The sequence below is a fragment of the Xiphias gladius genome, chromosome 17, assembly GCF_016859285.1.
Source record: "Xiphias gladius isolate SHS-SW01 ecotype Sanya breed wild chromosome 17, ASM1685928v1, whole genome shotgun sequence".
Classification (NCBI taxonomy): domain Eukaryota; kingdom Metazoa; phylum Chordata; class Actinopteri; order Istiophoriformes; family Xiphiidae; genus Xiphias; species Xiphias gladius.
The window spans coordinates 6,412,217-6,435,751 of NC_053416.1; the positions used below are offsets into that span (position 1 = coordinate 6,412,217).

Genomic DNA, 23,535 nt, shown 5'->3' on the forward strand with positions numbered 1-23,535 from the left:
AGAGCTTTTAGTTGAAAGCTTGGTGAAAGCCAGTAAGGTCAGAGTTTTAAATAAAATCTGTTTTTGATCATCATTTACTGTATCTCCTATGCCAATATGGAATTATAATATAGAAAGTTATAGTACAGAATATTAAGCAATCTGCTTCAGTAGGAGCTCACAGGCCACACCTCATAGAACTTTTTTCCCCTGAGTGTTAATCTAGAGTGTTAATCTGGTCCTTGTCATAAATATGACTTTTAAAAAAAGATTACAAATTGATACTAAATGATTCTGATTAAGTATGACAATTACTACACATATTGCAGCATTGGGGAGCTTTAATAGTAAATAAAACATGGGTAACCCTAAGCTTATGAACTGCATTACAAGCCCAGCCAGTGCAGGCCTCGCTGTTTATCTGTATATTATTTATTTCAGGTGTTCATACACTTTGTATCCAAGGCAAAACATAACCTGTAAGGAGTACAGCCTTGGAGCCATAAGCAACAAAAAATATTTAAAGACTTAGCTAAAGCCCAGGGTGCACTCTTTCTCCGTGCACTGGATTGTTTTGGGATTCATTCAAAGTTCCTCCATTGCTGCAAATAACAGAAGTAAGCAAAGTGAGGTCATGATTCAGTAAAAGCTAAATAGAATGTGATAAGAAAGAATGAAAAGGATGAAATCTCAGTTGGACAGATGTACAAATACTCATGTGAAAAGTTCACTGTAAAAGGAACAAGACCTTAATGTAGTTTAGATCTAAGCTGACTGCTGCCGTGCTGGATATACTAGTTTCCCTGCCATTAGTATGCCAGGGCGTATTCTTTAACTCTGCAGTCATTATCAGTTTTGTGAGATGCAGGGCCACCTCAGGGTCAAACAAAGAAAGAGGGTTGGGTAGCAGTTAGGCCCTTTTGGCCTCATTAGTTAATTAGGGTGCAGACAGGCAATTTCACTCACACTGGCCTTTGAGCATGCAGATAGAATACATGAAAAATATCGGCTTTATGCTAGAAACAAAATAAAACTTGGAATGTAGACCAACTGTCCGTCACCGCCTCACTATGTTTCCATTCAAGTGTCAAGTGAATTTTATAAACAAACTTAAATTAGCTGTCCAACTCAAACACTACCTTTGTTTTCAACAGCAGATGGAAGTCTTTCAGTAGTGTTAATTTCAAGCAAAATCTAATCTTTAGAGTCAGCTAATGTTGTTCATGTTACATGCTACAAGTGTCCATAAAACACTAGTAGGCATCTCTCCCATGTACTGTACATGAAGACACAGTAGGACATTTCTAGAAGTCGTGGTGTTTTTAGATAATTCAGCACAAAAGCCCAAATCAACTATAGGACTGTTATGTAATTAGATTGACCCATTCTTTGGTCCAGTCAGGTCAGGCACACATAATTCAAAATCACAACAAATGACATTATATCTTAAAAATCTTGTTAAACTAAACCAGTATATCACATCTTGCTAAAATACCAAATGTATAAATATGCTCAGACTGAGACACCACTGAACTTAAGACCAGAGAAAGGTTCAGGAGTTAGATGTTATGTGAGAATTCTCACTTTAATTTATTGACTGCAACATTATGATGCAAAAGACGGAAGCTGGTGCATACCCGCATATCACCTAATGCGGCAGATAACACTCGGTCATGACTTGCGTGTCAGCCCTCTGCTTGTTTGGCTGTGCTTTACACCAGTTGCTCTTCTTCTGTTGCATTTCAGATAGAGTAGCTGCTCAAGATGTGTTTGCTGCCTCATCGTTGATACATATGTCATTTCAAACAAAACTTTGGGTCCTGTATTATTAAAGCACACTTCCTGTGTTACTAGTTGTAACCTCAGATGTTGCCGAATCAACCAGTACTGAAATCTTAACGATTTTAACATTAAACAATTCCTTGAAGGAAATCTATGACTTCCAGGAGTCAAGAAATAGCTACAGTCCAACATCACAAGTAGCCTCTGACTGTTGCAAATAAGAAAAGAAGTGGGCTTTCAAGGGCATCATCGGCAAAAGAGAAAAAACAAAAGATTAAATTACACTGCTTTTATTCTCTAACGACTTTCTTTTCTGTTACTTTGCAAGGACCCGTTAAACAAATGAAAACAACAGCAACTCTGTCTGAGTTATGGTTCTTGAATGCGGATTTTTTCTTTAGAAATCGCTGCTCCAAAAGATTATACTCGTTGTGTGTGTTCTTGGAGCCAGCTTTTCTGAGGATTCCAATTGCTTTGGCCAGGTTTCTGCTCAAGAATTAAGAGCTAACACCCTGTTTGACTCGCGGCAAAGTGTACAACAAGGTCTAAAGCATCTTAAAAGCCATTAGCTGTATCTGATGCAAAAAAGTAAGTAAAGTGCTAAGTGAGACAAAAAAGGCACTCCATCTCATGCCTCAGTTTTTCATTTTTTAAATTAGGAATTTTTGCATAGCTTGAAAGAAGACAGCAATTTGCCAGAAGTCACCTCGGCAGAGTTTGGTTTTATCCCTTGCATAGCTGAGCCTGAGAGTTATTTCAACAAATGTTAGAGTCAGCACAGATGAGAATAGTCAGGTCGGTTGATACTCAGGCAAACTGACTTCCTCCATGCACATACAGTATGTTTGGATATATTGTATAAAGTTGGAGGTAATCAGCAAGTGAATACAAAATGAAGCAGGCATGCAGTGATTTCATTTTTAGGAAGGAGGTTTTTTGTCACTTGAAGTTATGTCAATTTTTAAAATGCTAATGTGATTATTATTTTGGCTGAGAAAATCGTTTATAATTTCTGTCCATATTATCTAAAACATATTACATTTTCTTTTTTTTTCCAAATTATAGCTTGGCCTCAGTTGAATTTCTGTTAATTATAATGTACCAAGGGATTTAACCTTGTGACAGAAAGACCCTGCAGGAGGTTAATTGTCAGCAGCTGAGGCATATTAAGGTCAGAGCTGAATATGAATATTTTCATGATATTCTTTAGCTAAGAAGCACAATCGATAGGGATTGTGGAAGACAACAAAACAAATGAGCCGACTTTTTTAACACTGACAGTCTGCATATCACTGTTTGACTTTTTCCGATCAGGTAAGGATCACCAGTCTAGTATATCATGCAGGTTTCACCAAAATAAAAATAACTTGCTATTGGTACTGCTTCCTACACAGCTTTATAATGCTAACGCCAGTGTTGGTCAGTCTGTTCAGCTGTCCGTCCAACATTTAGGTCAACAGCAAGGTACTCAGGGCCAAACTGTAATGGAAATTAACCCCTTGTGTTCATCTGGCACTGCCATCAAATGAAAATTTCCCTTTAACCAACATTTTGTTCGGTGAGATGTTACATAAAGGCAGGATTTACTTGAAATTTGAAGTGGCTGTTCATGGTGAATGACTAGAGAACCTATGCACTTTTTCTCTAGCAAAATGCCAAAATGTTCACTTATGCACAAGAAATATCAAATTTTAACCTGAAATTTACTGAGAACATTCATGCTCATCAAAGGATGAACTATTTCCATTCTGGATACCACCATCATGGCAAAATTTCAACTTTGCTTACAGAGTTTCTCCTAATGTGCTGGGCAGAGTGCCATTGAATTTGCTGAGCATAATCCTGCTCCTCAGAAGGTGAACCTTTGAGTTTTAAAATACCCCCTTCTGCTTCTAGCAGAGCTTTAGATCTTTGCTTTGTGTTTTATAATCTTAAATCATTCTGCTCTTTACCCTTACTTGGTTTACATGTAATCTATTCACAGCCAGATTTTATGCTGTTTGTTTTTTTTCCTTCTCCTACTCTTTTCAGCCTTTCAGCCTTTTGTGTAGCATTCTCTCAAGGCTTACTAATTAAGTGCTGTCAGAATGACAAGGCTCAAAGTAGTCAGAGTAAAGAGGGACATTTCACTATATCCAGATATTAACAATGACAGAAGAAGAGAAGCTATTGGGAATGTATCAGGGAGTGGTTATTTTTGAGAACATGAGGTGAGACAGTACATTTTTGATTAATAGAGAAAGATGAGTATGAAGCTGTAGGAAGTAGCCCATGTCACGCTATAGTTAGCCTCATATTTTTTGCACTGTGAGGTTAGTGGGGGGAAAAAGAAAAACACAAAGTTTTGATTCCTGCACTGCACATTTGTGTTCTTCCAGATTCACTACACTCCACTTTTAATGTGCTTGGATGACAACTGAAGCGGTGGCGGGTTGGGGGAATGATGGCAACAACCATAATCCTGACAAAGCTGTGGTGGTGAATGACTGAAAGATGTGAAGAGAAGGAGCTTAGTAGCTGACACGTCTATGTCAATTTGATTAAGGCCTGACACCCACACACAGCTCATGGAAGCGGCTGCTTAGTGCTTTGTGCTGTGTCTCAAAGTACAGCAGGTTAATGATAAGTGGTGGAGACAGTTTGGAATGTGCCTCTGAAAGGCTAATTTATCTGGCTCTGAAACACAAATTGGAAACATAATGCTCAAAGTAAGTTCTGTTAGAAGGCTGAGCGTAACAGCTGTTATGTATATTCACTGTTCACCTGCAAATTATTTTCCATTTAAAGTACAGATAGGCACGAAGAATCACTACTGGTAATGTAATAATACTACTACTACTGTTAATACTTTAGTGTCACTAGTACTGGTGTTACTAATACAGCCCCAACTCATTGTGATCTATACACTGTGTCTACACAGACACGCCACAAATTAAATAATAATATATGAATAAATTACTGGAACACAACAAATTCAGATTCTTCCATGCAGTTGTTCTACATTTTGAAATAAAGCAACTAAAATCCTGTCATTTTGTATAATACTGTTGAGCTTTGCTTTGCTTTTGGATCAAGATGGCAAGAGGAAAAGATCCTAGTGACTTTGAAAAAAGGCTCAGTAGTGGGTTAAAAAAGGCAGAAGTCGCAAACAAAAAGTGGTATGCTCTGTTCGAGTCATCATTCACTATGTTCTCAGCAAGTGTGACATAGCCCAAGAGAATGGTACAGGCCTGAAAGCATGAGCCCTACATAGTGTGCGTGTGATTGTGTATGTGTGTGTGTGGAGAAGGAGAGTTTACAGCGGTTGTATTTAAAAACAAGAAAAATGACAAAAACTATGACAGAAATTAAATGACAGAAACAATATTGAAGGAACAACTAGTAACAGGCCATAACTTTTTTGGTGTAGCCATCAAACTGAGGGTAACAACCTGCTGGAAGCAGTGTGAGGTGCTTCTGTGGATTGACTGGCAAGTCTGAGACAGGGTTAAGTAAGATGTTGCAGAGTGTATGGGGTGCCAATACCGAGAAGACATAATGGGAGATGTGCGTTGTTGTTTATGCTTTAAAGACTGCAGTGGAGATTTTGAAAAACTCTTGCAAGAATTCCTATTGAAGTTGGGGGAGACGTTTCTTTAGGTATGCAAGGGTTAGAGGGAGAGCTTGGGTGCGGGTTTGCGACAGCCGTTCAGACATCCTACTCTGTGTGATATCAGGTAATACAGGGGGACTTGACATGATTTGAGTTACAAAGCTTTGAGATGGTAGGAAGCTTTGCAGACGGGCTTGATGTGTGCTGGTGAGGTTATATCTGACACTCATACATGGTTAGTGATTCACACTTTATTTTTCCATTTTGTCTTTGTAAACCTTGTCAGTCCTGAATTCCAAGTTGAAGAAGTGATTTCATTTTATTTTTTTTTATGACATTAGTATTTTTGCGGGACGACTACACTGTAAGTGTTAAAAATTCTGAATGCTGCTAATCTCACTTTGAAAACGTGTGAAAGTGCACTTTCCGACCATCCGTCTGCTCTATGACATCAACATCAATTCATCCACGGTGTGTGCTGAGTTCAGCCCGGGGGACAGTGTGTTTGTACCTCCACCTAGCACATAACGTACAAAATTGTATGCAAGTTCATTTAACCCATTTAAATGGTGAAGGAATTTGAACAAATGCTGTTTCAGGTTTTAAGAGAAGGGTACTGTAAATGAAAGAGGGTTACAGCTACAGGTAAGACCTAAGACCCAAAGATTAGAATAAATTGGATGAGAAGAATCATGAGTTGTATCAAATATGATTTTATATCTTTGATTTTATTTTTTTGCATTATTGAGAGTGAGAAGTCAGGCTTGATTCAGTCAAAGATATGGCTATGTCTCATCTTAGCTCCAATATATACTTCAGTGCCCCCACATTAAAGGCTATGTGAGGTGAATACTTCTATTAGAGAATCCCATTGGATTCCAAGAATAGATCCTACACAGCTTAGTTCACTTGGTCTCAGAGATGGTTTTCTCTGACTGCTCAAATTCAGCAGGAGTCCGGGCCTTCTTCCATTTTTTTTCCCATCTCTCTCACCTGTCACTTTTCAAACAATGGCAAAAATGCTCCACAGTATTCATATAAAATGGAATAGCATCAATTTAAGATCAGAATTGTTTCATAATGCCTCAAGAATTCATATCAGCATTAGTTCCTCCATACTGCCTGTGGGAAATTAAGAAGAAACCTGTCTACCCAATTTCCTAGGAGGTGGAAATATAAGATTTCTTTGGGCAAATGGGTTTCTGGTGGAAAGAGAGAGTGACATTAGGTGGCGGGTGTGTGCTTGTATCTTGCTCAGGTCTTTTGACCTCATTGCTAACATCTTGACCTTTGTCCAGTCATGGTTATTTATGAGCAATAGCAGTCACATATACAACAAGAAAAGTCTTCTTGCTTTGCATCCTCAGAGAGCTGCTTTCTAAGTGTATGTGCTGGTGATGTATGCATCCCAGTTCGGCCCTACACAGTGCTGTCTGCTCCTGCATAGTGTGTGCTTGCTCCAGCATGACTTGCATGTTAAGCACCAACAGCTAACTGTTGTAGCCTCCTTGTAATGGAGCCAGTCACCACCGGCTGCCAGGCTCCAATTAGGCATGCAAACCTCCTGATCCAAGACGGGAAAGAAGCTGCCTCAAACTTCACGTTTTCCACAGCAGAACCGGCTACTTCGTGTTTGTTCACTTCACAGACTCGCACATCATAACATGAAGTAATGATGGCCATGTGGCCTGCATAAATATTTGTGCTCTTACATAATTTGGAATTAAGGAACTCTGCAGTTAAGATGCTAAAAGCCTATTTACAGTAGCAGGCTGAAAGTCCATAATCCTCTCGCTAGAGAATGGTCAGCACTCATATCTTCACTCAGTGGTTTTGGTCATTGTTCCTAAAACCTCACAGGCATATTTGCTTCAAAGTATGAAGGGGTTTCAGTAAATTTAATACACCATTGCTAATATCACTTCTGAGCTTACCATGAGTAGCTTTAAATGTGCTCTTCCATCTAAGTTCTTTCCTAACTTTAATTAATAACTTGAATAATCAGTCTGCTTGGCAAGCTATTAACCAGGCAAACACAAGATATGCGTGTGTGAACGTGTGTATGTATGGATGTACTGTGTTTCATTAAGCGCTTATAAAAGACGCTACTTCTCTTTGTTTATGAAAGAAAAATACCAGTGTAAATTAATTTTGATGCTGTTGCCCTGAATGCTTATGAAAAGTGAGTTTAGAATTTTTAACTGCCACAGTGGAAAAATAAATTAACTGGTTGCACTTTCATTGTTTTCATTTTTATCTCGTGTTTTAAGTAAAACTTGTATGGTCATTTTATTTTTTTATAAGGTAGTAACAGTAAGGCTCAAATGTTCGGTTGCTTTAAGTTTGGAGGAAATGTAATTGCAGCCTGGGGGGACTAGGACTAACGGTGTGACCTCAGTATTTCTACAGTCCTGCTCTGCTTAATACAAATACCATAAAAACCATAATTCGTGTGGCACGTTTTTGGGGTGTATTTACTGTTGCAAATGAGTTATATATGTAGTTTTTGAGGAGACAGGGTTTGTAAGGAGATATTAATGAGCAAACAATACCTGTGAGGAGAAAATGTTGGTAAAGGTAACTGGAGGATACCATGCTCCATGTGGACACAGTGAAATAACATTCAGTGTCTTGGGTTGCTGTGGCCTCTAATTGCCTCTGTGGATGGGTCCAGGGAACAACCTGCCTGTTTTCTTCCAGAAAAAAAAAAAGAACACGGTGCACTAAGGTTTGATGGTGGAAACTCATTTCTGGTTATACAGCTATGCTGCCCCCAAAAGCTGGAAATACAAGGGGACATGACATTGAGTCTACAGAGAGAGAAAGGCAGGTTGGAGTTTTATATATACAAAGATTTGTCAGAGGCAGAGCTGCTGTGCAGACAGAAATATTCTCAGTGGGTGCGTTAAAATACAATTGGTGAACGAGATAACCTGTATTTCCCTGGGGTTTCTATGGTTTGAGCCACTGTATCCAAATTAGCTAGTTATCCTATCTGATTTTCCAAGTTCAAGCTAGCCTAGCCCTGGTTCAGGATGTTAGCTTGACTGTGTGTCAGAAACAGCCTCTCAGAGATGATCTAAAATGCTATTTCTTACTGTCCATACTACAGTAGATATTGAATTTCAATCTCGCATGTTAGTACAGCATTCAGTTTAGCCCACTGCTCAAATTACCGGGAGCTAGGTCACTATTTGTTCGCTTTTGCATCTGCCAGATTTGTCTCTTTCTATTCAGGCCTACTTTCTCTGTTCCATTCACTATCTTCATCCATACTGGTGTACTGATAATATTTCAATAGAATATTCCAACAATTTGGGTTCAAATATGTTACTAGTATTGCTGCTTTAACCACATAAATGTTTTTACTTCAGTGAGCAATGTGAGTATATTAAAGCCAGTCCCTGAAGTACAGACAGGGACAAATTCTCAAACTGCCATGCTCGTTACTCCAGACCAGGGCTAAGACATCTACTTGGCTAATGACCAAGCTTACTTTTACCAACCTCTCAAGATGACTGTCAGGATCCTGACTAATGACACAGAAGACAATACCCAATTCTGTGCTAGCTCACGGACTATGAATTGTGAGGTTTGGCATGTAGCCCCAACTGGTCTAGATTTGATAATCTGGTCAAGTTTTTTTGTGGGAAGTTGGTTTCATATATTTTTTATCCTCGCTTTTAAATCTTTTTCAAGAAAGTTGTCTCAAGTTCTCATTTTTGACTTAAGGCTGGCTCGAGTCAAGTCTCATGTCTGCAGCTCTGCTCTTTATTAAGAACACGCTCCTCTTAACAGAACAAAAATAATAATTTGGAGGCACAGACCAACATTACTGTAGGAAGAACGGTTATTATGTTTTGCATAGATCAGTGTTGTGCCAAATGTGATATAAATGAAAGCAGGCAGCCATGCATACCACAACAAAGGATGTAATTCTGAAACAATATCCAGCAGGCTCTTCTTCTGAAGTCTAGATTTACAGTGATTTACAGACTTTTCTTTCCCACATACCCCCAAATGCCTTCATCTCTGTGAAAATATGCTTATCTAAATGACAGTAGAAGTGCTGTTTGTGTAAGTGCAGGGTGATGTGAATGTAGGTATCTAAGCAGTGGAATGAAGAGTAAAGAATAGCTCTTGAGAGTAGACAGAGAGGTATGAGTCTTTAAAGAGGACTGAACCTGAGGGACAGATTTAGTGGATAGATATTAGATTTGTGTCATGAGTGAGCATATCAGGGCACAGAAAGCTCCATCCTTTCTCTAAGCTCTCCCTTCACTATGCATAGCACTTCTTTCTATCTTTTCTGTTAATCTACACCTCCTTCCACCAAATCTCCTTCACTTCAGGATTTCCTCATTTACCTTTCTATTCACATATACTGGGTCAGGTCTTTCATAATTTCAACGCTTTAAAGGATCATGCTGGTGTTTCTGCATGTTTTAGCATATTTACAATAAATTGTATATAAGAAGCATATACAACAGCGTGGCTGGTATTGTTTTCACCTTGTGAGGCTGTCTCTGTGCGTGTGTGTGTGTGTGGTCCTTGAGACACCTACTGTAGCGGGAACTACCACTTTGGCAAGTGTTTATATTTCTGTCTGTCTAGCTCTTTGTGGAGAGATTGTTTTTATTATGACATCGCCACAACCATGCCAGATACAGTCACAAAACTTTACAGGTATGTAGTTGAGATCAAAATGAAGACCGAGTTTGAAGATGGGCATGGTCTGACCCATGAGTGCTGAGTAGCCATGTATTAATGTAATAATGACTACCGACTACTCATATAATAATGTAGTAATGACTACCGAGTACTCATGTTATAATGCAATAATGACTACTGATTACTCATGGGTTGGAAGGTCAACATCTCGAGGGGCGTTGTAGCTGGTGTGATCCCATTGCAGGATGGTCTCTAGTTTACATTACTGCTGATCATTTTCTAAAGCATCAATACAGGTTCATCCAAGTCACGCAACTCTCAAAACATATATAGTACATAGTGCAGTAGATAAAGATCATACAAGGCAATATTGCAACCATTATTACAAAATATCACTTTTTTATGAAAAAAATATTAAATCGATATTGAATCCATCTGCTTTTAAATTCGATTGAATCTCTATTTCATCCAATTTTGTCAACCCTTATTTTGGAGATCACAGTAGATCCAAATTTTGTCCTCATGGAGATCCTTCACCAGTTCCCATATTTGTAAACCAGTCTATATTTGACAGCAACATATCACTGTAAGAAAGATCTACAAAGCACCCTCTCAAACTCGCCCCCTCTTTTTGATAAAAAAATACCTTTTCATTATTTCATTGTTACCTTTTGTATTATTACACTGAGTGCAAGCACCACATTTACAATTCCCATCTGGCATTGGGGAAATTAGGTTTTGAAGGTTGTGATTTTGACGAGACTTAGTCTTAGTGTAATTTGTCTTGTATTATTGTTGCTTTTGAATATTACTGTTGGTCTCTTTACAGTTTTTAATCAGTTTGTCTTTGTGAAAGAAGTATGCATTTACTTTTTGCCAAGCAGCCAGTGGTTTCTGTTCATTTAAGTATGGTTTAACATCAACTTGTAGAGAACTTTGAAAATTGTTTCTGTCTACAATGTGTTATAAATACCACCATGGTCCTTTAGACCATTGGCAAGAAGACAAGTTACGACCATCCATTATGACTCCCTGGCATTAATTTTATATGGTCTATTAAGATGAAATATCTAGAACAAGGAACAATATATATGATTTAAGTTTTAAGAAGTTGCTAAGAAGTGGTATCAAACTATCCAACTCAAATTGAATTTAAAAGAGTTTGACCATCATCAAACACATACAGGGAATCTTATGTAAAGAAGAATGTTTTTGACAAGAGTGATATTTTAACCTGTAAATGTTGAAATAGAGATACGATGGTTTCTATTCCATTTGGCATCAGAATGAGCGGAAAGACAACTTGTCCAGTCAACAAAGCTTTATCTGAGCTCGGAAAATCCCTGTTTGGATGAAAGACAAGTGTTGTTTTGGATTTTTTAAGTAATTAAACCTGATGACTTCTCTTGTTTTTACATATTCATTTTATTGCTTACAATATGATCTCAGCAGAGACACAAAGTCACATTTTTGCTTGATGCATGAGACTCAACAGCCAATTCATCATCGAGACACTGCACAAGTGGTCATTTAGAGAGATACATTGAGAAAATGGCTCTGGGAATAGCTATCTTTCCCACACTGCCTGAACTCCTTTTTGTTGTCTTTAGTGTTGCAGATACAATCAGTTGATCTTTGGCCAGTTGTCTTAGTCTTAGGAGGCATGGCTAGGTTTTGCAGCATTGTATCTGTGATCTTACTAGATGAGGGAAGGAAAAGGATATGTTGTTTTCTTTGTATCTACCTCCAGCCTGTAGAAGCAAACATACTGTGGGTAGTGGTTTTCCTTACCTCTAGAGGCTGCATGCTAGCCTGGAAAAAAAGACAGGTCATTCATGTGGCAAAGGCAGTGTTTTACTGCAAATCAATATTTGTTTGACTTCTTAACTAAGCAATATGGAAGATATTATTCTCACCTTGAATAGTTTAATGAAATCAGTATTTGAGACTGTCGTTGACCAAGAAAATTACAGCATTTGGTGCCAGGTCAAATGCTTAACTTACGTTCACATTTTCCTGACAAGCGACCGGTCGTACTTGTGTCTTCTCTCAATAGCAGCAGTGGTAATAGTGTGATGCTGTTTAACTATCACAAAAATTCCAATATTTTGGCCCGGGCTCGGCTTTACAGCATAATGATGATGGCTTTTCACAGAAGAAGGAGTGTGCAGGAAAAACAGAACAACGAAGGCTACTGCTGTGACTGCGACTGTCCCATCTTACTCACGAAAGGGTTTCTATGGCCCCTTTTGTAGAGCCTGTTCAAGCCGGGAATGTTGCGCCTTTATTCCGCCATTCTGTATAAAAGGTCCAAATACGGAATGGGGGGGGTATTGTAGTTCCACCTTTAAGCCGGCAGCAGAGGTAGCTGGGTCGGCATTATGCCGGCTTTGTTTAGCTCAGTGTAAACAGGCAAAGCCGGCATAATGAGGGATCTTCTCAATGGCAATATAGCGGGATCTCTGTTTAAAAGGGGCATATAACTGTAAGATTGTCACATTATGAAGCACCACCGGCTCATTGATAGTTGGCTACCTGTCTTTGAAATCGAGCCCTTGCAAACCATTCCCATGAATTTCCTGGTGAGAATTGGGCTGAGACTGATTGACTCGTTTGTGTGAAGTGGCAACATGCTGGAGGCTCACTGGGATTTTTCTGTATAGCTCTGGATCACAATTCAATGGTGTTTCTGCTTCACAGTCTGTCCTTCACTCCCATTCCACATATTACTGAAGATAGCTAAACCATGTCAAATTTAAAAATAATCACAACTCTTGTCATTCTGGCAGACATGTTCAAGTGATGATTTCCTGATTAGGCTTTTAGAATTATTACGCATTTTGATACTTTTCATTGAATATGCAAGAGTTTTAATTCTAATTTGTTAGCATGCAGGAAGGAACAAACACCAGGTGTTTCTCTGGACTCTTTTGAAATATCATCTGTGTAGCTTTAGCTGATGTTGAGAAATTAAGTGCACAGGAGTCTCAGGAAAAGGATATTCTTTGATATATGGCATTATGCCTTCTAAATCGTCTGCCAGAAGACGCAGGGATTGGGAAAACGAGTACGAGAGCACCCTGGATTGACTCAGTCAGGTGGCTTTTTAAACACTGAGTGAAAAAATAAACTTTAGATAGTGTTACTGAATATACTTGATATTGCTACAGAGGACTGAAGATCAGCTTACCCCAAACTAATTAAAAATATGAAACATCCAATTTACCTCATTCTTCTTTTATTGTTGTTTATAGTTAGATAATTTGCCACACAGTCACTGTCCTTCTGCACTGTGTCTTCATATTTTCCAGTCAAGTAATTGCAGTCATGAAGTGCCTACTGCATGCTTTTTCTTTGTAAAGTGTCAGACAATTGATTGTCAAAGGGGCACAGGTACATGCTTCTTAAACAGCTAACACTTTAGAGGTGTATGTGGCAAAAGGTATAGGTTCTTATGAACAAATCACATGGCCAAGGATGCCATTATCTCAGTTGGTTTTTTTTTGATAATACAAATTACTCAAATCCAACCCTACAATATAACATTGCTCAACAATGTAGGGTGCAGTTCACTCCAATTGTCTGTATAGGGATAGTAAATAAAAAAGGAAAATATGTATTATTGCTCTGTCTACGCTACCAAGACAGCCAAAAATTAAATCAATACCATTGTCATACTCGCCTCAATTTAACACTGTGAAAATATACCTAACTAGTGTAAACGATTGCACAGTTAGCAAGGCCTTCTATGTACAATATGACACTAAACAGCCTGGCAGTTCAGCAAGGTCCTTGTAGAAAGTGTCGACTCATAACCCATCTGCACATGGAGATGTTGCACGTTAGTGAGCATAAACATTTCATCTCTGAGTTTCATTCGTACATTCAGGGTATGCATGAAAAACGGTTGCTCTTTTGAGCAGGCAAAGGAATTTGATTTTGATCCTTGCCTTATTGTGCTTTGACCCTGTGTCACCATTTGTCTCGATGGAAGCAGAGACTAATGTTTATTCTGTTCTATCTTCTTTTCTTTACCCAGCCACCATCCAGGTGGAAATCATGCCACCACAAGGAGAGATCAGCGTAGGAGAGTCCAAATTTTTCCTCTGCAAAGGTAAGAGTAATCACAAACATACTTCATTTAAGATATCTTCATGGAAATATCATCTCATGTATATATAATATAGCAGTATTAATTTAGATTATTTGATAAGAGTGATAAAAGTCATTTTAAATAATGAAACTGGTGTACATGTGAATATACCCTCATTAGCAGTTAGACATTATAGAAATTCTAGACAAGACAAGACAGTGGCCGAAAAAAAAATACAAGGATAAAGGTTTATTCTGAGATTACAGTCCATTAGGGAACAGGGTTTAGGAGAGGTGGGAGGAAGCTGCAGTCTAAGGAGATAGTGAGAGTAAGGTCTTGTACTTTCACTGTGTTTTCAATGTTGAATTTACTGTACATGTGCAGTTGTCAGCTTGTCTGAGATCCGGGTTGATATTTACATTAGGTAAGTCAACTGTCTGACATTATTGAGCATTCCATCCATGAATAAAATCATGTCGGTCAGGGGGTCAAATATTATGAAAGTCTGTCTGGAGAGCCTGTAGAGTAAGGGTTTGTTTTCCCCAAATTATGAAGAGAAGAAAAAAAAAACATGACTGGAAGTATGCTTTTGATGCTCAAAGCAATGAATAAATACACTTAAAAAAATCAGTACCAATATCTCTTTCTAGAACTAGTGTCCTCATTACTCCACAGAATATACTGTATACGTTTTCTTTGGAATTTCTTTTCACCATAGCAATTATATGAAAATTGTTCACGGTCTAGTTTTGCCACAATTTGCCTGGTGCTGATATGAGACAAAAATTCTCATGTCAGCATGGAGTCTGTCCATCATGACGGTTCGTCTAGTTTGACCAGTTCTGACATGTGTAGTGACCTCATTGTTAGCTGTCGCTGACACTAAGACAGTTCTCAAACATGTTTCATTTCCTCGTAGCTAAAAATAAGATGTGCTTGTAGTCGCAGCACCTTGGAGATGAGTCTGAGACAGGAGATGAGTCATATTCAATGAGAGTGCAGCAGTAAACCGAGGGTGGGGAATGGGGGAGGCAGCTGACACACACACACACACACACACACACACACGCGCACAAACTAGGCCAATAAGACCAAAACTATCTGCATGGCTACATACAATTAAAATTATTTGTTTTATGTAGTTTGGACAAACTGACCCTTTAAAAAGGTCATCATACTGAAACAGAATTAAACTGATTCCATCTACTCACCTTTTTCTACACTGTTAGTTGCAGAAAACTTTCTGTGAAGATGTAGCCTTAAATTGTACATGTGGAATATGAAGCCTTGACTTTTTTTTTAAATTTTGCTAAGTGATTTTTTTTTTCTTTTCTTTTTGTCCTATGAAGGAACTTGACTTCGGCTTGAACTCCAGTTTTCTAGTGGTGAAGAATGTCAAAATGCATTTAGAGCTCTCTGTGATCCTTAAGACATGAGGAGGCTTTAATATGTTTCAGGGAAATAAAAAATGTCTCAGCTTGTACTCGTCTTTATAAAAATGTGGAGAAGTTGTTTGATTTTTCTTTCAGTGAAAGTTGCCTCCTACTGAATAATCCTATATCTTACTGAACAAATGGAAATTATTTACACCAATCTTTTTATGTTTGAGTTTGCATATTTGGTTGGATCTTGAAAAGATATCTACTGTAGGGAGATGGTTTTTGTTTTAACAATAATGTTTTTAAACCATCTACATGACAAGAATGGTTTATGTTTATTTATAGATTATTATGACAGCATAGAGTCTTCCTTAAACTTGTTGAAGCAATTTCACATCTATGATGAAATACTGTACATTGTTCTGATATGATGTGAACAGCCCCCGATTGTTGCAATAATGTAGGGGTTTCAGGGGGATCCAATCCTAATATCTAACAAAGCAGGAGGCATAGCCAGGCTAAGGCAAGATATCAAAATTATAGAACAGAATTTTGCATTTTTCAATAACTATCTGGTTTAATGTGGTTATTATTTACATGGCAGCTGTGGACCCCCATAAAGAATTCTTGCTTCCTTGCCTAATTCTTCATGTTCTGCTCCTCAGTGTTGGGAGATGCGAAAGACATAGACTGGTACGCCCCCAGTGGTGAGAAGATCCTTCCCAACAGGCCAGACATTTTTGTCAGCCAGACTGATAACATGATGTCGACCCTCACCATATACCACGCCAATGTGGACAGCGCTGGCATCTACAAGTGCGTGGCAAAGAATGGGGACAAGGAGGCCCAGGCCACAGTCCAAGTGAAGATATTCCGTAAGTTTTAGAGTTTTGGAGTGTCTTTGGTTAAACAGTGCATTCAAAGTATCTTTACATGAAGCAAAATCAATATTATCACATGATCTGCATTATGAAGTGAAATTGGACATTGAGGTCCAAAATTCTTTGAGGGAAAAAACATATTTATATTGTATTTTGAAAGATACAATACTGTGTTTTTGTTTTTTTCAACCATTATATAATGCATCCAGAGGAACATCATTTTTAGGTACAGCTCTACCTAACTGGCCTCATCATTTCTCTGTATTTGCTGCTGCTTGGTGTCAACACCAATGTTTTATCAACCACGTGTCCCATCTACAGCAGGTAGCTATATGAGATGATAATGTACAGGAAAATACTGTACATATCAATGCAATAAAGGCAGGCTATCATACTATCACATTCCAGCTGTTTTCAGTAAATGAAAAATATGTTGCTGGTAAAGTTGTGTCACACGCAATTGCCCAATCCCGATTCAGCAGCAAATGCAATGAGAAAGAAATATAATGTGCCCTGGATTTGTTAACGTTTTTTAAGAATATTTTTTGGGCAGTTTTTTATTAGGTAGTTGAGATAGAGACAGGAAACAACCTGCTCCCTCTGTAGAGTAGAAGAACATAGCACTTCCTTCAAATCTTACACTGTCTCCTAGAAATTGTATTTGTATTCTACTAAATCATTTTGCCAGATAAATTCAAATGGAAACGTAATTGCTAGCTGGATTATACTCAGCGCCAACGTTTTTTTTCCAGTCAGTATAATCCAGTAAGTCAATTCCATTTTAATGCTTTTGGCAAAAGCATTTACGTGAATATAATGTAATTTATTATCTTAGATTTCAATTTAGCTTTAAAGAAGGTGATCCCAGAATTGTTGGCATATAAGGCAAAACAAATGTTTAAAAGGTTATAAATGCATACAACAGATGAAACATGAAGTAATACTATGTCTATAATATACTGTCTTTCACGAAATTTAGTCCTCTTAGTGAAATCTCCATATAATTCATTAGTATGTCCTCTTCAGACAAAGAAAAACAGCTTTGTGTTGGAAAAAAAAAATGCAAGGAGCTTTGCTATCCCCACCATGTCAATGGAGTAGTCCCATTAAAATGACTGAGGGTGCTGGGATTTTTCATGCACCGCTGTTGTCTGTCTCAGCATGGATTAAGAGTCTTTGATCTGTCTTTACTTCAACTACCATCCAACCCCATGTGTGATTACATAAAAACTAAACCAACAAGACCATTATTAGAAAAGCAGAAGCTCAACCATATGGTTTCTGGTTATGCTGCTAATCAACTATACGAGTTTTTCATGCAATATAAATATTCCACATGAGAGTTTTCACCTTAGAAGGGTCAGTCTGAACGTTAAGAGATTTATTAACGTGATGTATGTGTTTGTCACATTTCCATACAGAAAAGATCACTTTCAAGAGTTCTCCTAGCCCACAAGAGTTCAGTGAAGGCGATGATGCTGACATAGTCTGCGATGTGGACAGTTCACCACCACCCACCATCATTTGGAAGCATAAGGGCTCCAAGATCCAAGTTGCCAAAGATGGTGAGCCAGTCGAAATAAAAACGTTCCAATGCTTGAGCTATTTTCTCACCTCCAACCCACCATCCCATCTCATCCCCCTGAGCAGTCACCTTACTTTCCTGCCAGTGCTGTCTACCAATTCATGCTCTCCAATCAGTTCGCTATACTCTTCCTCATCTCCTCCTCCTGCTCATCATCTATGAAGAAAGCCATGGGTTTTCTACAAGGAAGGAGTTTTAGACCTCATAGATAATGCATGAAGGAGGAGGTTAAGTTCCCTGAATAGAGAGAGAAAACTACTCTGGAGGCTGAAATAATCGGAAAAAAAAACTGAATAAGAAGAAGGGGAAAGGGGGAGGGGAAGAGAAAAGCTAAAACTTTAATTTACAGTGTGTCATTTTATGTAGGTTGTTTTTGAACAGATTTCTTTGACACTATCATACTTTTCAACACATGCAGAAATATAAATTATGTTTTTTTGTAACTGTTTGAAAGTCGAGTGTAGTTCTGTTCTCATCATCATCCTGTACACACCGTAAACCTTATGAGTATATAAAATACTCAGTGCATTTAGGCCTGAAAGGACGTTCTGAGAAAAAGTTGCTCCTTTACAAAGGACGGAAGATGTAATCAGCTTCGTTTTGCAGCCATTACTGGCGATTCCAATGGTGATTCACTGTCAAAGCTGAAAAAACAAAGCAGAAACATCAAAATGTCAATGGAAATGTCTCTGCATTATAATCTTTTGATTCCAATGCTCTAAACAATTGTTGCTTTACCAGTAAACACACTTTGGAGCTACGAAATGTGACAGAACTAAGGTATTTAGCTCCGTTGTAGAGAAACTATGAGGGTTTCAAACATTCTGAACATACAAATAAACACAGTAGAAGTGAGTGGTACTGAAGGAGAGGAATGAGAATTTACAATGGATAATTTTGATAAATTTTGTTTGCTGTTGTGCATTTATAAACCTTGGAATCCATTGTGAAACTGAGCTGACTATACTTGATGTCCTCTATGGAAGAAACCAATTACAAACTTCTGAATGATTTCATTTCATTTCATTTTCATGGCAACTTCAGGCAACTAGTAGCTATGTTCTTTGGAAGAGCATTTTGTCCAGCTCTGGCTCAGAGAATTCGACGAAAACTTCAATCTGGTGTGTGAGAGCTGAGGTGTCAATGACGTGGGAGACTGGGTTTTGTTTTACACTTGGACTGGGCCTAATTTAACCTTAAAGTAACCCCTCCTTCTGTGACCGCTGGAGTCACCGCAGTGTTGTGCAAAGCCAGCCTTTATTCTTGGAATCTGGTCAAGGAATGTGTTTTTCACTGCAAAAACCACTAATTGTAACCAACACTGAAAACTGTAAAAACTGCTTATGTAATTTTCCTCAGAGCAGTAGCTGACCTAACCATATGCTGCATGTTTCATTGTTAGACCTTCCAACAGAACTTTGTCATTATAATATGTATCAATGCAGCATGAATTAATAAAATGTAAAATTTATTATTCTATTTAAATAGCACACTAAGCCCTCAAAGATTCGTTTAAAATGTTTTATATGTCACTTTTACACTAGCTGAATATTTCAGTTCACAATTTTGTGAATGGAGGATTTTGTACTTGTGCAGACAGACAGAAAGCAGTAAACAGACAAGAAAGGTGGAAGACGTGGTGAGAGTTTTCACAAAAGTTAAAGGTGTAACACTGTAGTAAAAAGTAAAAGTAAAAATCCTACAAAGTTTTACTAAAACCCAGTATTAGCAGTTAAATGTGTGAATATTAGTAGTAAAAGTACTCATAATGCAAAATGTGCCCTTATTATTACTGATGTTTTACCATACTGTATAAGCAGCACTTAAATGTTGAAGATAGAGGAGATGGAGCTAATTTGAACTACTTTATATGTTGGTTAGTTTAATCTATAACAAGATGTCATTTTCATTGGCTGATCTTTTTTTTTTAATGCAAAGTAACTAGTATCTGTAATTGTCAAATATATATAATGTGGTGTAAAAAGTACAGTATTTCCTTCTGAAACGTAGTGGACTTGAAGTGAAACTAGGAAAAATGGGTAATACCAAAGGAAAGTACAAGTACCTTAAAATTGTATGTAGGTGCAGTAAATCTACTCACTTTCCCTCCATGACTAGCAGACAAATAATGTAACAATTGTTTAGGTGGAATTTTCTATGCGATAAAGTGCACAAGTCTTAAAAGTGATGGGAATAAAATGTTTATTATCCTAAGCCCACATCCTTTCTAGCACTCAGTACATAATTATATTTATACAAGTGGTTTTATAGCACTTTTCTTTAGTTCACACGGTAGGCTTCTTTATTAGGCAGGGAAACTGAAATCTCATACACGCTCACTAGCATGGACATTGAACTGGCACCATTGGACTCCTGCAGAGGAGTCCTTATCCCCAAACAAGGACTCGACTGGCGTGTGAAAGTCGTGCTTAACAAGACCACCCTAATTAGCTGCAGTTTTTAATTCAATGAGTTTTAAAGTACACACTGGCCAATGACGGATGGAGAGGTGCCTTAGTTGTCCAATTTGGGAAATATAAAGAACAAGCAACAAAGAAGTCTTAGTGACCAGTCAAACAGCTGTTAAATCAAATGTGGTCAGAGGCCTGGTTTTGAATAAAAGCTATGATACTTTTCCCCATAAATTTTTGATAAACAACACCTGGTTCCAGTTAAGAAAGCTCACCCTGTTACTGTATGCTTATGGCTTGTTTAATTAAAGGTGCAGCAGTTTGTCAGGCTCTATGATCATGTAAATCACAGCAGAAATACATCTGGTGTGGGCATGCAGGGCTCTCTGTATTCTTACAACCACATGCTTGATTAACAGGGATAATTGGGATTTTTTAATCTGGCTCCAATGTCCTGTCTGAGCATTTAAGTGAAGTATTTCAGTTTTAAAATGCCCCTCTTAAAACGTCTGATTTTCTGTGTTCAAGCAAATAATCATACTTAATTTCATACTTCAGTTAGACACTTTTTGGCTTCTTAGATCTTAGATTTTTTAGATAGTATTAAACTATCCTTCCTAATTTTAACTTGTTGTTGCTCCTAGGAGGGAAAGTACATATTGTTACCTGGAAATAAAGCAGTGAACACATTCATTCAAAATGTTACAAACCAATACTAAAAAAAACAAAAAAGCATATAGAAAGTACATAATATACCTAATATTGTTAATCCATAAAGGCCACATTGAATACCCTGTGTGTCAAGTTAATATGCTAAAGTATTGTTCTCTCTTTGCCTCTTCTGTATTAGTGCGATTCAAAATCATGGATAACGGCCACCTGCAGATCCGCGGCATCAAAAAGACAGATGAGGGCATGTACAACTGTGAGGCCCGTGTCATGGCCAGGGGAGAAATTGACTTCAGGATGATCATGGTTGTTGTTAATGGTAAGCACTACATCTCTTTCACTTTTTGCTCCCTGCCTGTTCTGTTGTTTAAGAACGAGCTGTTGCTCAACTTAGCAGGGTACAGTAATGATGATCTTGAAAACAGTGGAAATGTTTTTTTTAAAGCCTTAAATATGGTTCATATACCTTTTTTGGCCCAAAAGATGACAGCAGTTGGTGAGTTCATCCGTCCAACTGTTTGGTCCAGACCAAGATACCCAAACAACTACATGCCAGAGTGTTGTGAAATTTGGTATAGAAATTCTTGGTCCACAGGGGACGGGTTTGTAATGATTTTGTTGATTTCTCTAGTGCCACTCTCCTGACAAAATGTCAGTTCTGTATACATTTTATCGCCTCATAATTCCGTTAACAAGGCAGATTGCTTTACAAATTGTTCTGTAGTTTTTTGGGAAGGAAATAGAGGTTGTTTAAGTTTCAGTAGCCGGTTCTACTGTCTTTGTTCTTTGTCCATACCCTGTATAAATAATGTTTTCCAGAAAAGACCACAACTGATAGAGAATGGTCGTGTAAATTATTGGCTATGGTCATTACGGTATATATCAGTCACAACAGGCAATAGCAAAACAGATTTATTCACCCCCAAAAATGTCACAAATGATAATTTTAATGCAGCTATAATTTATGTTTTTATGATAACGATTTATCAAATGACAATATGAAAACAATGTGACAATGTGAAAGTGGTCGCCCTTGGTGATGAACCTACATAGAATTATCACCTGAATCTGCAACTATGCCTGACTTTACAAAGCTTTACTTTCAGCTCATTGTTTAGCTGTCCGGCCTACAACTTAAATGTGGTTTTTTGGTCGCAGCAGGCAGCTCTTTTCTGTGTCAAAGACCAATTAGCTAAATAAAGCAGCTAAAGAACCAGATATTTGCCTCAGGAGTGGGTAGAGACCAAAGACAGGGTTAAAGAATGAGAAAATTGGACTTACATTTACCACGTGGACACAAACACGACTCAAAATGAACGATAATGTTGCTTCATAAGTGTAAATAAGCAGCTGTTTTATCAATAAGTTCACCATATCAACCCAAAAGATGATGATATGTAAATGCTGTGCTCACAACTTGTTTCCACTGACCCCAAGTAGTCAAAAAATCAATTGTTGCAGGTTTAAATCTAATTATCTAGGAGGAGTCTTTTCAAAATACCTTTTAAACACTTATTATGCGTTTATCTATGGGAATCTTTTTTTATATCTCTGTTTCAGTGCTTCCCACCATCCGTGCCAGGCAGTCAGATATCAACGCTACAGCAGACATTGGTAGCTCTGCTTTGTTGGCTTGTGATGCAGATGGCTTCCCTGAACCCACCGTCACCTGGGCACAGTACGTCATCCACTGCTGTCATTGACCTTTTTGATGAGCAGGATCATAAGGAGGGTTTCTCTCAGATCTACCCTGGATCAGATCAGGAGTAGATCTGAGCTGTCACTGAAATGAAGCCCGTTTTTTTTCTGTTTTTTTCCAGAACCTCTTATTATTATTTTTTTCTTGACCACAAAGGGGAACATCATTAAGTAAGGCAGAGATGTGGAGTAGAATGATTTACACAAAAGATAGATACATGGTGCTGAGTTAACCCTCCCATGTCACCTCACTAAAAACTTCAAAGACAAAGTAGCCAACACTACTGAAAGCATTCATCAGTGCAGTACAAGAGATCTCAAAAAGACGGCATTTTTTTCCCCCAGTTAATCTGCCAAACAGGTGAAAGCAGCCAGCTAAAATAAAAGTGTATGAAGATGATGTAGAGCAGTGCAAGACAAAATGATTAATGCACAAAAAACAAATACTGGAGCTTAACATTATATGTACCCGTACTTTACTTTGCAGTGTACTAGGATTCGATATGTACCAGTACTATACTAGTACTTTTAGGGTTCTAAGAATATGGCCATTTTTACCTAAACGGCCAAAGTCTGTGAATTAATTTTCAAAATACAGGTACAGCAAGGGGTGGTGGGAAAGCACTTCATCCTTCATAAAAAATGCTCTTCCTGAAGCTTCTTTGTTAAGAATTTAGAATAGTAAAGGCACGATTTACAGGTAAGTCCAGTAAGTTATAAACATTCCTTATCTGTTCTTTATTCTATTTTTTATCAGGGGTTAAGGGTTTACTTTTATCAGTGATACTTCTATAA

At 38.0% G+C, this 23,535-nt stretch overlaps 1 protein-coding gene across 5 annotated transcripts in view; it reads left to right on the forward strand.

The window, feature by feature from the left end:
• ncam1a (neural cell adhesion molecule 1a) overlaps window positions 1-23,535 on the forward strand; it is a 258,109-nt gene that overhangs the window by 158,670 nt on the left and 75,904 nt on the right. For all 5 annotated transcript variants that reach the window (XM_040149904.1, XM_040149905.1, XM_040149906.1 and 2 more), the window contains exons 2-6: window positions 14,064-14,138; window positions 16,162-16,371; window positions 17,799-17,942; window positions 21,224-21,361; window positions 22,603-22,720. In XM_040149904.1, the coding sequence (XP_040005838.1) occupies window positions 14,064-14,138; window positions 16,162-16,371; window positions 17,799-17,942; window positions 21,224-21,361; window positions 22,603-22,720 (685 nt within the window). The remainder of the gene's footprint in view (window positions 1-14,063; window positions 14,139-16,161; window positions 16,372-17,798; window positions 17,943-21,223; window positions 21,362-22,602; window positions 22,721-23,535) is intronic.